This window comes from Callithrix jacchus, chromosome 5 (genome assembly GCF_049354715.1).
Source record: "Callithrix jacchus isolate 240 chromosome 5, calJac240_pri, whole genome shotgun sequence".
NCBI lineage: Eukaryota > Metazoa > Chordata > Mammalia > Primates > Cebidae > Callithrix > Callithrix jacchus.
Genome location: NC_133506.1, coordinates 123,335,459 through 123,352,447, shown reverse-complemented (window position 1 = coordinate 123,352,447; position 16,989 = coordinate 123,335,459). Strand labels below are relative to the sequence as shown.

At 37.7% G+C, this 16,989-nt stretch overlaps 1 protein-coding gene across 35 annotated transcripts in view; it reads right to left on the bottom strand.

Moving 5' to 3' along the window:
• Window positions 1-16,989, bottom strand: part of CEP112 (centrosomal protein 112) — a 705,692-nt gene that overhangs the window by 427,710 nt on the left and 260,993 nt on the right. For all 35 annotated transcript variants that reach the window (XR_008481664.2, XR_008481665.2, XR_008481666.2 and 32 more), the window contains one exon: window positions 10,125-10,232. Coding sequence is in view for 32 of the 35 variants with exons in the window: in XM_054256393.2 (XP_054112368.1) it covers window positions 10,125-10,232 (108 nt within the window). In the remaining 3 variants the exon portion in view is untranslated. The remainder of the gene's footprint in view (window positions 1-10,124; window positions 10,233-16,989) is intronic.

Here is a 16,989-nt window from a genome sequence, read left to right as displayed (position 1 = left end):
AAATTTTACCAAGTCTTTCTACTCCAAACAGTCTTGATATCTATCACCCAGTTTCAAACAATTCCCACTTTTATTTGTTCTCCTGTCCATGTAATTCCTCCAGTCTCAGCAAATAATCTTGCCTCCCATCTGACAAAGAAAAACCCTTACTAATAAGAATGTATTCATTGGCCTTTTGCAGACCGACAAACTCCTACACACCTGGCCTTCCTTTCTCCTCTCAGGAGGCACACAGGAGAGAGACCTGCCCCCATGATGTGGGTCCTCCCCAGTGTCTTCACCTTGGGAACCCATCCTAGGAAGTGTCTTTCCTGTTTCCTCCCTTTCTTGCTTTCCACCATCTCCTTTTCCAGTGTAGACTAAATAGTCACATTTAAAAGAAGCTTACGCTTTTAAGTTATACCACCTAGCTAATTGATGACTAGAATATTTACAAAGGACAAGGATTGGGAATTGTGTGCTATCTGCTTTTTAAATATCCCAGCTGACCTTAACTTAAAATTTCCCACTTGCTTATCTTGCATAATTTGTTTTGTCTGTGCTACTGTCCTTGCTACCATAATATTTTAAGTTTTAAATAATGGTGGCTTGTAAGAAGTTGGCCCTTCAGTGTATTTTTTTGTAGTCATTGACAATAAGCATTTATTCTTTCTGGAGAAGCTGACCACTTGTTTATCTGCTGAATGACATTTCTCCTTCAAGACTTTGTAGTGGAAAGCAAAGATATAAAATACAAGATTAAAGAATGATATCATGGGGTTGCCAAAAAAATCTCTGTAGTCCAGGAAGTCCTAGCATGCCTGGTTGGTTGTTTGTTTCCAACTTGAATGAGGTTTGTGAAAAGACAATTAGAATTGTCTTTTTGTTCCAATGAGTTATACAGGAAAGAAACAGGAAATCTTGATGAAAGCTTGGGCTTTACAGGATATTTGTGTGAGCATTTATCCCATGTGTTTGATGTTTTTCTTTCCACATCTGCACACTTTATGCCTGGATTTTGGCTCAGATACTTTAAAATACTACTTTGCTGTTTTCACTTCATTACAGTTCCTGACACAATGCTTTCTGTATGAGAGGGGCTCAAAAATCAAAACTGGAGAAGGAAACTGAGGCCCAGAAGGCACAAGTCCATTCATTTCCTCTGAATGTCAGTCAGTCCCCTCATTATAAAATGTGAGGATTAGACCGGATAAGTGCTTTTAAAACTTTTCCACCAAAGTACTCTTAGCAGCAGTGAAAATGAATAGGACCCCCTGGGGGATCTGAGGGCATAGCCTGAAGCAGCCTTTGCAAGCTGGAAGTTTCTTTGAAATGTCCTATTTTGTCTTAAAAATTCATGAGAACTTTGCATTTTACAAAACAGGAAAGTCTATGTTTGTTTTAATAGGAATGTTACCTCAATAGTAAAACTCTTTTGCTTTCCCACAATATAACTGAGTGAATGCAACACTCCAGGAAACATGTATGCTGCCTCACGAGCCCCTGGCACTTGCTCACACTCCCCCAGGGATCACCTTACCTGAGTTGGAGAAGCAAGGGCCCAGATGCTCAGCATCTAAATCCCCTCCTCATGTGAAATACTATCATCGTAACACTTACAATTTTACCTTTTAGAGAAAAGTAAAACAAAATAATAGAAAAAATTTCACACTTGCATTTGAATGGCAACAGAGAAAGTAGGCAAGAGTCCTGATACTGGGAAATCCAGCCAGACAGGTACAGAAGTGAATGAGTCAGCAGGGGAATGAGAGAAGTCAGTCTGTCAAGAAGAGCTGGGAATCTAATCAGGCAGATGAACAGAAAGTCCCAGAATCTTGGTTTTGGAAGAGACCACTGCATTAGGCCAGCCCCCGGAAGGCACAGTATCCCTCCATAACACTCCAAACATACAACGCAACACTCACACTGGAAAATGACTCTCTCACAAGAAAAACTGTTGAACATTTTAGAAAAGAACTACCTTATGTTGGTTTGCTGAGAATGAAGGTTTCCATGGACATAGGGAGGGGAGCATCACACACCGAGGCCTGTCGGGGTGGGGGGCTAGGGGAGGGATACCAGGGGGTGGGGGGATAGGGGAAGGAGAGCATTAGGAGAAATACCTAATGTAGATGATGGGGTGATGGATGCAGCAAACCACCACGACACATGTATGCCTACGTAACAAACCTGCACGTTCTGCACATGTACCCCAGAACTTAAAGTATAATAATAATAATTTAAAATAATAAATAAAGCATTCCCCCATCCCTTTTTTCTCTTTTTCTTTTCTTTTCTTTTTCTTTTTCTTTTTTGAGATGAGAGTCTTACTCTGTTGCCCAGGCTAGAGTGCCATGGCACAATCTCAGCAGAAAAGAAAAGAAGAAAAGAACTACCTCAAAACGGTTCAAAATATTCCTCATGGTACCATCTACATACGGGTTCAATTTCTGCCCCCCCAGGAACTACGTGGGAGTACATTTAGAGTGGACGTCAAGAGCAGCGCTCAGGTTCAGGTTCCAAATCCATCACCTATGAATTGTGTGGGACCCTAGGCCACTTACTTCAATGGAAGTACTTCAGTTTCTACAACTAGAAGATGAAAACAATAAACAGTGGTAGCTACCTCATAAGATTTCTGTGGGTCAGGTGTGGTGGCTCACACCTGTAACCCCAGCACTTTGGGAGGGCAAGGCAGGCAAATCACCTGATGTCAGGAGATCAAGACCAGCCTGGCCAACATGGCAAAACCCCATCTCTACTAAAAATTTAAAAATTAGCCAGGAGTGGTGGCACACACCTGTTATCCCAGCTATTTGGGAGACTGAGGCAGGAGAATTGCTTGAACCTAGTAGGCAGAGGTTGCAGTGAGCCAAGTTTGTACCACTGGCACTCCAGCCTGGGTGCTGGGTGACAGAGTGGGACTCTATCTCAAAAAAAACAAAAAAAAGAAATTGTGTGTGTGTGTGTGTGTGTGTGTGTGTGTGTGTGTGTGTATACACACAACTGTGAAGATGGGGAGTGGCTGAATATGTGTAAAGCATGCAGAGCTGTGCCTGGTCCAGAGTAAATCCTAATAACTGTGGGCTTTTAGGATTTTCATCACACAGACCAAGCCCAATGCTCCCTGAAATTCAGACCTTAAATTTACAAACAGAGAGATATGCAATCCTCTCTTTTAAATATCCCCTCAGACATAGTTCCAGACCTTTCTATATTCTGAAAACTCTTCTCTAAACGTGTTTCAGTTTGTCAGTGGCTGGCTTAAAATGTGCTAACCAAAATCGACCTATTCCTTTTGTGACCTGAAATATAAACAATAACTGGGACCTTATCTGCCAGCTCTCTTGTCCCCGTGTCCCAGGCACCACACTTCCCTTATCTCTGTGGCTTTCTGTCCTCCTTCTACTTGTACAACTGATTTTCTAAACCAAAGCATGGCATTTCATATTCAACCCCAATAAATGTAATCTTCTTAATTCCAGCCAGTTTAAAGCTTCAGAAAACTCATTTTTTTTTTTATCCTATATATTAACTACTCCTTAGAACTCTAAGCACTGGGAAACTTTAAACTTTTTTTTTAATCCCTTATCATCCTCGACTGACTGACAGACACAGAAATCTCACTTCAGGTTGACACTAATCATTCAGAGACAGCCCTTTGAACTATCACTTAACCACATAAAGGTACCAATATTCAAACCATATTTCCCCATACTGCCTTCATGCAGGCACTGTCAGATGGCTCCATGAAGGCCAGATATATGACATCTATGCCTATTTCCTTATCTACCAGCCTGGCTACCCTGTTCAAAGAAGGAAATGAGCTTAGTTTAATCGGCTTCATTCTTAAGCGTACTCAAGCTGGCTTGTAGAACTCACTACTGTATGCCTATAGCTTGTCATGATAAACTTCCACAGAAAAAAATTCTAACAATTTGGGGTAGCCAGGGGAAATACTGCTACAGTTCATAGACTATTCTGCTGAAAAAAAGTGCTAACTAAAAAAGTTTGTATATTATCCCATCAGTAAATATTCTCCTAAAATGTACTAGCTCACGTTCCTGCCTTCGTCATTCCTTAGTGAGCTATTGCCTGGGATCTTCATTCTCAGCATTGATTCTAATGTATAGGCCTCTAGACATAGAAAGAATAAAAACAGGTGAAATCTGCGCCCCTGAGATATTCTTATGTGTGTTTTTTACATTCCTGTTATATACTACCTTTCTAGCATCTATTTTTCATGAAAAAAAAAAAAACGAGGAAAATTGATGGAATAGCGTTTGGCTTCCATTAATAGTATCAATTCTTTAAAGAATGTATCAGTACCCCTTATTGTGTTAGTATTATTTTTTGATCAAGACAATAGAATGACAAAAATTTGATAGATTTTAAAAATCTATCGTTCTGAGAAAAATCTCTGAAGTTTACCATGCTTCCAGACAAATTTATGTATATATATATATTTTTTTTTTACATGAAAAAAGTCAAATTGTCTCAATGTGGATAAGAGGGGATATAGAAAAAGGAATTCACCATGATTCTATCATATAAAAAGTAATTATCAATTTTTTTATATTTCTGTCTGATTTTTGAGATTAAGGATAATTGGGTCAGACGGTGTGTTTTTCATAAATCTTGGCAGAAACTGCCAAAATCCTTTCCAAAAAGCCTATAATGCCACGAGCATGTATAAAAGTACCAATTTCACTAAACTTTTACCAACTTCAGATGGCACATCATGGTTAATTCTAATTTGCATTTTTATTAACACCAAGACTAAAGATGTTTCTACATGGCTGTTCACTTAATTCATTTCTTATCACTTTCTTTCCTTTGCCATGTCACTTACTGGGATATTAATGATTTTCTTATGATTTGTGCTAATTACTATATTTATCTGCTAATTATTTTTGTATATTATACATTTATCAATTTTATAAGGACAGTTAACTCTTTGCCTAAGATATCTGCTTCAATTATTTCTTCAATTACTTTTCTAACTTAAAATAATTTTTATTTAGTCAAATACATTTCAATATTCCTTGGTGTTTTTTCTTATTGTGTCCAACTTTCAAAAGTCAGTGGGGTGCCAAAACAATTACAAAATAAATGCAAATCAGGTGCTGACATTATTTGGCCACACTAGGTTATAAATGTGTCGGCCATGCAATTATCATCAAAATGAGAATATAATTTTAAAAGTCCCACAGAGACCTCTGAAACATCTTATACTCACCCTGTAGTATAATAACTTCTGATTAGCATTTGTGTTGCATAAAGAGCTTTAAATTTGGTTTTCCTTTCTCCCCTGTTCCTTCATCAGTTTGCTTAGAGGAACTGACATTTTTCTTAGTGCTTCTAATATTGTTTTTAATCCAAAATTACTTCAAATATACTTTGTAACTATAGCATAATAAAAAGTAACATTCCAGGCTGGACGTGGTGGCTCACACCTGTAATCCCAGCACTTTAGGAGGCTGAGACCACAAAGTCAGGAAATGGAGACCATCCTCGATAACACAGTGAAACCCTGTCTCTACTAAAAACACCAAAAATTAGCTGGGTATGGTGGCACGTACCTGTAGTCCCAGCTACTCGGGAGGCTGAGGCAGGAGAATCACTTGAACCCAGGAGTGAAGGTTGCAGTAAGCTGAGATCATGCCTCTGCACTCCAGCCTGGGCAACAGAGTGAGATTCCTTCTCAAAAAAGAAAAAAAAGGTAACATTCCTTGCCCTTCCTTAATATTTTTATTTACATTTGATAAATTATTACCTCTGTTTCCCTCTTACTACCCCTTACGCCCCAATCCCAACCTCCAATTCTTCATCTATTTTTCTAAATCTAGTTTCTAAAACCAGTTTCCAAGCAAAACCTCCTCCCATTATTAAAGTTATGGAAAACATCTTCCATGGCTCTTTAGATAAAAGTGTATTTCAGGAAAATTCGCATTTTAAGTTGACATGTGTCAGAATGACTTTAAGTTGCCATCACATGTTAATCGGAAATTAACTACTTCATTTTTATATCAAACCATTTTTTAAAATGTGTTAGAATAACTCTATTGCACTGGCTTTTGCAATTAGAAAGTCTAAAGTTATCCATACTTTGACACTGCTGAAAATAATCTGTTAGCTCTATCTTCTATCTTTTCTTCTCTTGTAGGCTTTTCATTTATTGGTTATTTTTTACATTGCATATAAACTGTTTGAATTTATTTTTTATTTCACTAATCCAAATTTATTAATCACTTAAAATGCTATAGACTATAATATGGGCCAGGTACGGTGGCTCATGCGTGGAATCCCAGCACTTTGAGAGGCTAAGGAAGGAGGATTGCTTGAGCCCAGGAGTTCAAGGCTGCAGTGAGCCATGATCATGCCACTGCACTCCTGTCTGAGAAACAGAGCAAGACCCCATCTCTAAGGAAAAAAAAAAAAAAAAAGAATATAATATAAATGCTCCAAAATATTTATTCCATTTTATTGTTTCTTAGCATTCATAATTTTAATGTTTTACTTATCCAAATAATGCATAACATATGCTCATTATGAAATCTGAAGTAACAAGTTTTATTTAGAGCTTACAATGGAAGTATCAATTCATAATAACCCTAACCCATAATTCCAGGCCAATTCCATAATCATGTATAATCTTACAGAATTTCTTCACTGACTTTAAGACATGTATGTTCTAATTTTACATCAATGGGATCATAATATACAAAGTGTTCTATGAAGTGCTTTATTCCGCTCACCAATATGTCTTAGAAATCTGCATATGTTGGCACCTGCAGATTTATGTCAGTCTTTTTAATAAGTATATAGTATTCCACAGTATGTATTTAGCGTAATTTATTTAACCATTCATTTTATTTACAACTTTTTTCAATGTTACAAATAATCCTCCCCAAACATGTGTGAACATACATCTTTGTGCACATGTGTAAATATTTCTATAGGATAGGTTCCAAGAAATAAAATAATAAAATTTTGGGATTAAAGTCTGTATAATTAGATTTCTTTTGAAATAGAACATATGTATTCTATATATGAATATGTATATATGCAGTATGCATATTCATATGTGCATATGTGTCTGTATATATATATATATGCACATATGATTTTTAAAAATAAAATGGTAAAGATCATCTTCTAATAAAAAGTAACAGGTCCTTGCCCCATCCCACTCCTGTACTCGTAGCAACTCTTTTTAAACATTTCTGTGCTCCTTTCTCTGGTGATCACTTCCCTACCTCTATAAAGTATGCTATATAGCTCTGTCTTAATTTACCAAAGCTAGACTTTCCTTATAGGCCATCGACTAGGACAAAAAGGGATTTAGTTCATTTACACTTCCTGGCTCCTCTCTCTCACTCCTGTCACCATATTAATAGTTACTCCACTTTTTTCAGTTCCTCCAGCAGTCAACCCTGTAATGAGAAATATACTAAAGTCTCCATGTTTTGTTTCATTACATGGGCAGATGCTTAAATCCACACTTCATGATAACACCTCAGTGCTCTCATCCTTCCCCTCCTAGCACCTCCCATCCATTTCTTCCACTTCCATACCTACACCTCCTCGACCTTTACTGTTACATTAGGAAGGCTGGTAATATGGTTTGGCTGTGACCCCCACCCAAGTCTCATATCTAATTGTAATAATCCTCAGGTGTCAAGGGCGGGGCCAGGTGGAGATAATTAACTCATGGGGGCAGTTTCCCCCATACTGTTCTCGTAGTAGCAAGTAAGTCTCACAAGATCCAATGGTTTTATAAATGGAAATTTCCCTACACAAGCTCTCCTGCCTGCTACCATATAAGAGGTGCCTTTGCTTCTCCTTTGCCTTCTGCCATGATTGTGAGGTCTCCTCAGCCTCACAATGTGGAATGGTGAGTCCATTAAACCTTTTTCCTTTATAAATTACCCAGTCTCAAGTATGTCTTTATTAGCAGTGTGAGAACGGACTAATACAGTTGGTAACATCTATGTCCTGTTCTGTAATCCTAAGCTAGTTTTTAAAGATGAAAACAATAAATTTTATCTAATTATTGTATCTCTGTACATATTGTTCAGTGATGAATATTTTATCTACTACGACTTCATTTGTTTTACTGGTCCAGTGTCATAACACCTGTGCTGCTTGATAAAACTGAACCTCTAAAATCCAGTTCCAGGATTTTCTACATTTTTACATTTTCTAAGTTTGCAATCGTAGTCAGCATGGCAAATTGTTTTACACTAATCCCATTTGATGGCCTTCTCTGTGATGCCCCTTCCAGGCAAAGGATTACACCAGGGAGGCCATGTTTGCTTTGGCCAATGAAATCTGAGTAAATTTACTTCTGAGTATATTTTAGAAGCCAGCAAAAGCTCAAAACATTTCCTTTTCCATTTCCCGTAACAATGTCCTAGACAGTTCATTCTAAAAACTGGACTCAAGATGACACGACATGGGTCAGAGCTGCAGTCAATCCTCAAAGGACACATGACATAAGTGTGAAATAAGCCTTTTTTGTTCTAAGCCATTGAGGTTTAGGATCATGTTTACCAAAGCAAAACCAAGCTAAAACTTCATAGTCATCTTAAGTATTCTGGGAATCAACAGAAATATATTTTTAAAAGAAGAAAATAAAACTTTATATTACTAAGTAAGAGGCAGAGCACTGGGGACAAAATCTCAACTCCTTACACATCCTGGTCCTAGCCTCCCTCTTCCCCTTCATCTTCCACAGCAGGAACCTTTCTCCCCATACTCTGGCTAGTAGGGTCTTCATCATCATTTGCCTTCCTTGAACACTTCCAGCATGCTCTCTTCTCAGGATCTCTGGACCTGCTATGCCCTCAGACTAGAATACTATTCCTCCAGAGCTCATGGATGGCTCCTTCCTAGTTTTTAGGACTTAGCACAAATGTCAGGGTTTCTCTGGTAATCTCCTTCCCACTTTCCACCTGGCAAAGGCTATAAAGGTAACATTTTTTCTTCATCATAAGTCACTATTCAGGGTGTACACGGTGGCTCACACCTATAATCCCAGCATTTTGGGAGACCAAGGTGGGCAGATCACCTGAAATCAGGAGTTTAAGACCAGCCTGGCCAACATGGTGATACACCATCTCTACTAAAAGTACAAAAATTAGCAGGGTGTGGTGGCATGCACCTGTAAACCCAGGTAGTCAGGAGGCCTTGGCAGGAGAATCACCTGATCCCGGGAGGTGGAGGTTGCAGTGAGCTGAGATGGCACCACCACACTCCAGCCTAAGTGAGGAGTAAGACTCTGTGTCAATAATAAATAATAATAATAACAACTCATTCTTCAAAATTATTTCATTTTTAAATTTATGTACTGATTGCTTACCAAAATGCAAGCTCCATGAGAGAGGAGGCATGTTCTCCCTTGTATCAGGGACAGCACTTGGCACATAGTAAGTACTCAACCGTATTTCTCAAATAAATGGATGTTTAACTAGTTCTCTGACAGGATAGAAGAACTCAAGAATTAACTGATATTGTTAGGATAGTGGTCCCCACTGAAATCTCATGTTGAATTGTAATCCCCAGTGTTGGAGGTGGGGCCTGGTGGGAGGTGTTTGGATCAGTTCAGGAGTGAGCTGGTAATTTATAAGTATACACCACCTCCTCGATTCTCTCTCTCTCTCTCTCTCTGTCTCTCTCTCTGGCTCGCTCACTGGCTCCTGCTTTTGCCATGTAAGGTGCCTGCTTTCACTTCCTTCTGCCACAATTGGGAGCTTTCTGAGGCCTCCCCAGAAACAGATGCCACTATGCTTTCTGTACAACCTGCAGAACTGTAAGCCAGTTAAACAATTATTTCTTTTCTTATAAATTACCAGTCTCAGGTATATCTTTATAGCAATGCAAGAACGACCTAACATAATTACTATTGATGTTTCAATCAAACATTCAGATAAAACAAACTGTCAGAATAAACTTCAGTGGAGTGTTAAAATTCTGTTTATAGATTTTGTTGAAACAAATATTTTAAATATACTGGTAATAGCAGCTCTTAGTAATATTTTTATTATGCAGATATTTTTGTGATAGAACTTTTTAAAAGAGAAGTTATATATGTATATATGTATTTAAAAAATTTAATGGCAGCATCAAAATGAAAGACCTACCTGTTGTTCATATCGCTGTCTGATGTCCTCTAGTTGCCATAAAAACTCCTTTGATTGTTTCTCACGAAGAGATTTGGATCTAGTTAGATCTGCTTCCACTTTTTCCATCTGTACAATTTAAAAATCAAATATTAATTTTTTAAACAAAAAATTGTGTTCCTTGTTTTTGTAATTTGTCCATTTATTTAAATAACAGATTTTAAATACTTCATCAATAATAATGATGAATTTAAAGGTATTAAAATAATTAGACATTTATCAATTTATTTTTATATATTTTAATTATTTAAGGAGGGAAATTAAAATTGGTATATAGTTGACTAAATTCTAATATTGCAACAATAATGTAGTGAAAATGTAGGACATTCTAACATTTATTTAACAAAATTTAATTAAGCCCTTTGTATGTGCTGAATGAGATAAAATATTTCCAGATCATATCTCTGATAAGAGATATTTTGAATATATAAAGAACTCGTATAGCCCAATAATAAATGGATAATTAAACTCAATTTTAAAATGGACAAAGAGCCTGAATAGATATTTCTCTAAAAAGATACAGAAAAGGTCAAAAAGCACATGAAAAGATGCTCAACATCACTATCTTTAAGCAACTACAAATTGAAACAAAAATGACATATCACTTTATGCCCCAAAGGATGGCAATAGTAAAAAAAGACAAATAGTAACACATATTGGTAAAGAAGTAGAGAAATCGGAACTTTCAACACTGCTGGTGGGAATATAAAATGGCCGAGACATGCTGGAAGACAGTCTGTCTAACAATTCCTCAAAGGGTTAAGCAGAGTGTTACCATGTGTTCCAGTAGTTCCACTTCTAGGTAAGAAATGAGAATATATATCCACAGAAAATTTTGTCTACAAATGTTCATAGTAGCATTATTCATAATATCCGAAAAGAGGAAACAACCTGAATATCCATCAGTTGATAAATGAATAAACAGAATGCGGTATATTCATACAGTAGAATATTATTTAACAATAAAAAGGAAAGAAGTATTAATAAATGTACTTTGGGAAGTTGAGGCAGGAGGATCGCTTGAGCCCAGGAGTCTGACATCCATGTAGGCAACATGTAAGATTGTGTCTCTACAAAAAAGAAAAAAATTAGCCACCCATGGTGGCATGGGCCTATAGTCCCGGCTATTCAAGAGGCGAAGGCAGCAGGATTACTTAAGCCCCAGGCGCAGCTGCAGCAAGCCATGATGGTACCACTGCATTCCAGCCTGGGAAAAAGAGTGAGATCCTGTTTAAAAAAATAGTAAATTAAAAATAAAATTAAAAAAACTAATACATGTTATAACACGGATGAGCCTTGATAGCATTAAGCTAAGTGTCACAACAGACCACATACTGTAGGATTCCATTTATATTAAATTTCCAGAATAGGCAAATCCATAGCAACAGAAAACAGATTAGCGGTTGCCTAGGGTGAGTATGGGGATCTGAGAGGGTAACTGCTAAAGGGTATGGTGTTTCTCTTGGGGAAGATGAACATTTTCTAAAGTTGATTGTGAGGATGGTTGTATAAAATCCTGAACAAATTTTTAAAAACCACTGAATTGTACACATATGAATGAATTGTTGGTATGTGAATTTTATCTCAACAAAGCTGTTATTAAAAAAAGAAAAGAGAAAAAGGAAAAGCCAAAGACTCCACCACACCCATGAGGCCTCACATAATCTAATCCCAGTGACCTCTCAGAGCTCATCTCTACTGCTCTATCCCCCACCAGCTCCACAGACTACCCACCTGCAGCCCAGGCCTATAATATGTCAGAAGTACCCACACCTTGGAGTCAGGAGGTTCTGCCTGATACTCACACAGCTTCTTTCTCAAAGTCTTGAGGCTTTGTTTAGCATCACCTCTGTACTGAGACCTCCCAGACCAATTTTGAATTTTACATTGCAATTCCCCAGCCCCTAAGTCCACCTAGTTCTTTATTTCCTTGTTTGCTATCCTTTTGTTCCACAGGATATATCACCTGCAGATTCACTATGTAATCTACATCTTCATTAGGGCTGTTTGTAATGTCTGTCTCCTGCAGCGTAACATCACCCCATGTTCATCAGTGATTCATCAGTGAAATAGTATCAACCATTTATCACAGTGCCTGGCACATACAGGGAATCAAAAAGCACCAATCAAATGAAAAAAAAAAAAGAATGCACAGTGTACCCAACTTGATTCAAAACTTGCTGAATTTACAATTTTCAACATTTAGTTCCAAATGCTTTAAAACATGCAAAAAATAAGTAAAAGCATGTTGGATCTAACTTATTCTATCACTTTGTCCATGTTATGATCAGATGCTCTTTTACATGCAATAAGAAAGAGATGTTCTTACAGTCATGAAAAAGCCCTCCATGTCAACCACATGAAAATGGTGTCTTTTATTGAAAGCAGTGCAGTATTTTATTTGTCTTTAAACCCCTGCACATTTGGATATAACTTAAGAAAATATTTTTTTCTAAGGTAATTGTCAGTTAACGTGGCAACCATTCTATCACTGGCTACTTTATATTACTTATTATTCTGCTTCACTGGTATGTGGAACTACTTCTACTTTGTTCAACTCATATACAATGCCTTCTTTCAGGTTACCTTTTGGTAGGCACTAAGATTAGTTAAGACATGAATATTGGAGGAAATGAACTATGAAAAATGCTTCTTTCACAGTTTTTCACAATATATTTGAAAAAAAAATTTCAGTGCACTTATTCAGACATGATTAGACTTTAAGGTTCTAGGAACAAAGATACTCAGTGAAAGACAACCAGTTTCACAGCATGAGAACAAAATGCGTATTACCACCCACCACTGTGTCTAACACCACGTTCCAGTTTCTCGTTCTTAACACTGAAGTTTGAATGCCCTCTAGATTATGGCATGATATTTAGCACCTAAGTATTTCTTTGTAAATCCCAAGTACTGCAATCCCAAAAATATTAAGTCATCAGAGTAAAATTCAATTAGAGTTCTAACATTACTGAGTCACAAGTAATCAGTATTGTGGTCAAGAAAAAACTTAAGGAATTATTAAAGGAAACACAGTCAAGCAAATTTTGTTTTTTTGTTTCTGACTCAAGACTTTGGTTTCAAGGCCGTCTCTCTCCTTCAATGCTTTTCACATGGACCTCAAGTGGAAGGCTCCTTAATTGGTCCTCAGCCATCCAGGCTTCAAAATCTTTGACATTTTCCAAGCAAGCCATGGCTGTTCTCGACTCTAAGGCCTTTTGCCCATCACACTATCTGGTAGGCCCTTTCATATTTTTTTTTCTTCCAGTCAGTCTTTTCAAGGTTGACTAGTTGCCCTTCCTCTCTAAGGTGTTCTTTAATCCCACTAACTGAATAAATGCCTTCCTTCTCTCTATGCTCTAGGACTTAACATCTTTGCTCTCCTAATACACTGTGTATTTCTCTATAAAATGGAAGCATTTCAAATGTGTAAACTTTGTTTAGTAATCCAGATCATAAGCCCACAAATAAAACAGTTATGACAAACAAGCCTTTCTTATGTATATTACTAGCTGCCATGGTATGCAAAATAAAGATAAACTGAATTTTTAAGGATGATGAGGAGGGACAGCAAGGTGGTGGAATAAAAGTTCCTCAGCTCCAGTCTATTTCATAGAAATCCAACTAGCAACCATGAATATTCCAGAACTTGGAAATGAGGCTAAGACACACTCTTGGATCACAGAACTGACAAAAGACACATTAGAAAAATAATAGAAATGGTTTCACGTTGACTATACCGTCCCTCCCACAAACCACCAAGTGCCATACATAGAGGATTCCCCTGGGGCCATGGTTTCTACAGTGGGAAAGAGAACTAAGGGTGTATATCCAGCTTTCCCAGCATTCCAACATGCTTGGCAGGAGGCCCACTTTTGCATCACCTTAAAAGGAACATTAAGATTATCAGCAGGTCTAGAACATCTGAGATCAGCTAGAAACAAAGAAGGGAAAATGGGGTTCACAGCAACCTCTGAATTCTGGTCAGTGGAGACACCCAACCAGAGAGACCAACAAATAGTATCACTGAGCAGGAGGCATGGCTAACAGATTTGCCAAGCTCAAGTCCCTACCCAGATTTGCTATCCAGCCTCAAAGCTTGGCATACTTTCCCAGGCTGAGAGCCAAGCCCAAATCCCAACATATCTGCAGAGCAGAGCATGTAGTCCAATCCAATCTTAGCAGTGATTTCTCCTGTCCAGCACTGGAGCCCAGTCTGAGGCACAGGCAGGGAGGTAAGTCTAAAACTACACATAACTGTGAGCATCACATCTGGCTTTGCCCATCTGAGTGGCTGGATGAGAAGCAACCCCAGAGACCTTGCGAGCATTGGAGTCTGGCTCTCAGCCCCATCTAAGTCCAGATTTCAGGCATGAGTATCACTATGCCAGGAAATCCAGCCTGCAACCTTGCCTAATCAGAGGTTATTACAGAGCCCAGCCAGCAGCTGTGTTTGATTGTGCAGCCTAGCCAATGGTCTCACTGAACTTTGAAGCACAACCAGGAGCCACATCTGATTTCATTGAACAGGCAGCAGCCCATCCTAACTAAAGAACCCAAAAGCAAGATATGCTTGCTCATGGTCACTATTGATCAGTTAGTCCATCCAGAATCCTAGGCTACACTAAATATTGAAAGTGTTCATCCCCACCAAAGGACATCTGCAAAGGCCAAAAGAGGTAGCCAATTCATCAAATGCACAGACACTAAGGCAAGGACACAAAGATTACAAAAAAATCAAGGAAATATGACACCACAAAAAGAAACTAACACAGCTCCTGCAAGGAACCCTAAAAATATGAAGGTCTATAAAATGACTGACAAAGAATTCAGAATAATCCTTCTAAGAAGATCATGAATGTATTAGTTTGTTCTTGTACTGCTAAAAAGAAATACCTCAGAGTGGATAGTTTATAAAGGAAATGAGGTTTAATTGGCTCACAGTGCCACAGGCTGTACAGGAAGCATGACACTACCATCTGCTCAGCCTCTGTGGAGGCCTCAGGAAATTTATAATCAAGGCAGAATGCAATGTGGGGAAGAGGTGCATCACATGGCTAGAGCAGGAGCAAGAGAGAGAGAGAGAGTGAGGTCAAAGATGCTACACACTTTTAACCAGATCTCATGAGAACTCCCTCGATATAAGGGGATGATGCTAAATCATTCATGAGAATCCACCCCCATCATTCAATCACGTCCCATCACATCCTAACTCCAAGATTGGGAATTACAATTTGAAATAAAATTTGGTTTGGGACACAGATCTAAACTATACCAATAGAATTATAAGAAAATATGGATAGAAAACTAAATGAAACTTGAAAAATAATATACAGACAAAAAGTTTGACAAAGGAACAGCAATTATTTTAAAAAACAGAAATCCTAGAGATCAAGAATACAATAACTAAACCAAAAAATTGTATTGATAGCTTGAACATCAGGTTCAAAAAAATAGAAGAAAGAATCAGTGAGTTCAAAGACAGAACATTTAAAATTATCAAGTCACAGGAGTAAAAAGAAAAAAGAATAACGAGGGCTTATAAAGATTATGGGACACCATCAAGAGACCTAACTTTCATATAATAAGAGATCCAAAGGAGAAGAGAAAGAAAAAAGCATATCTAAGAAAATAATGGCTGAATGCTTCCCAAATCTAAAAAAAGATTTCAATATCCAGGTACAGAAAACTCAGAGGTTATAACTGAATTTAATCCAAAGAGAGTTCACCAAGACACATCATAATCAATTACCAAAATCAAAAACAAACAAAGAATTCTGAAAACCATAAGAGATAAGATACATATCACATACAAGGGAGTTGCAACATGGCTATCAGCAGATTTCTCAGCAGAAACCCTGCATGCCAGGAGACAGTGGGCAGATACATATTCAAAGTACTGAAGGAAAAAAGCTACCAATCAAGAATACTCAACCTGGCAAAGTTATTCTTCAGAAATAAGAGAGAAATAGAATCTTCTCCTACCTCCATATTCCCCACAAAATACAGGAGGCCACCACCATGAGACTTGTCTTACGGGAATTACAAAAAAGTGTTATTTAAGCTGAGAAACAGTCACTTTCATATATTAATAACATAAACCATGAAAGTAAAAAACTCAATGATATAAGTAATACATAGTCTTATTCATAATACTTTAGTGCTGTAAATATGCTGTGTAAAGCAATTTTATCTCTAGAACATCTGAGACAAAACTATTAAAAGACAAAACTATTAAAAGCAACTATAACTACAATAAATTGTTAAGGGAGGCCAAGTGCAGAGGCTCATGTCTGTAATCCTAGCACTTTGGGAGGCTGAGGAAGGCAGATCGCTTGAGCTCAGGAGTTCAAGACCAGTGCCTGGGCAACATAGTGAAACCCCATTTCTACTAAAAATACAAAAATTACCTGGGCTCAGTTGTATGTGCCTGTAGTCCCAGCTACTTGGGAGCCTGAGGCATGAGCATCACTTTAGCCTGGGAGGCAGAGGGTACAGTGAGCTCAGATCACAGCACTGCACTATAGCCCAAGTGACAGATGAAGACTCAGTCTCAAAAAAAAATTGTTAAAGGATACAAATTATAAAAAAATGTAAATTGTGAAATCAAAAACATAAAATTAAGGAAGAATAGAAGTGTAGAGTTATTATTATCTTGAAGTAGACTGTTCTAAGTAGAATTTCTGTGTAAGCCTCATGGTAACTACAAAGTAAAAATCTATAGGAGTTGCACAAAACATAAAAAGGATTCAAAGCATATCACTACAGAACATCATCAAACTGCAAAGGAAGATAGCAAATGAGGAAGAAAAAAAAAACAATCAAT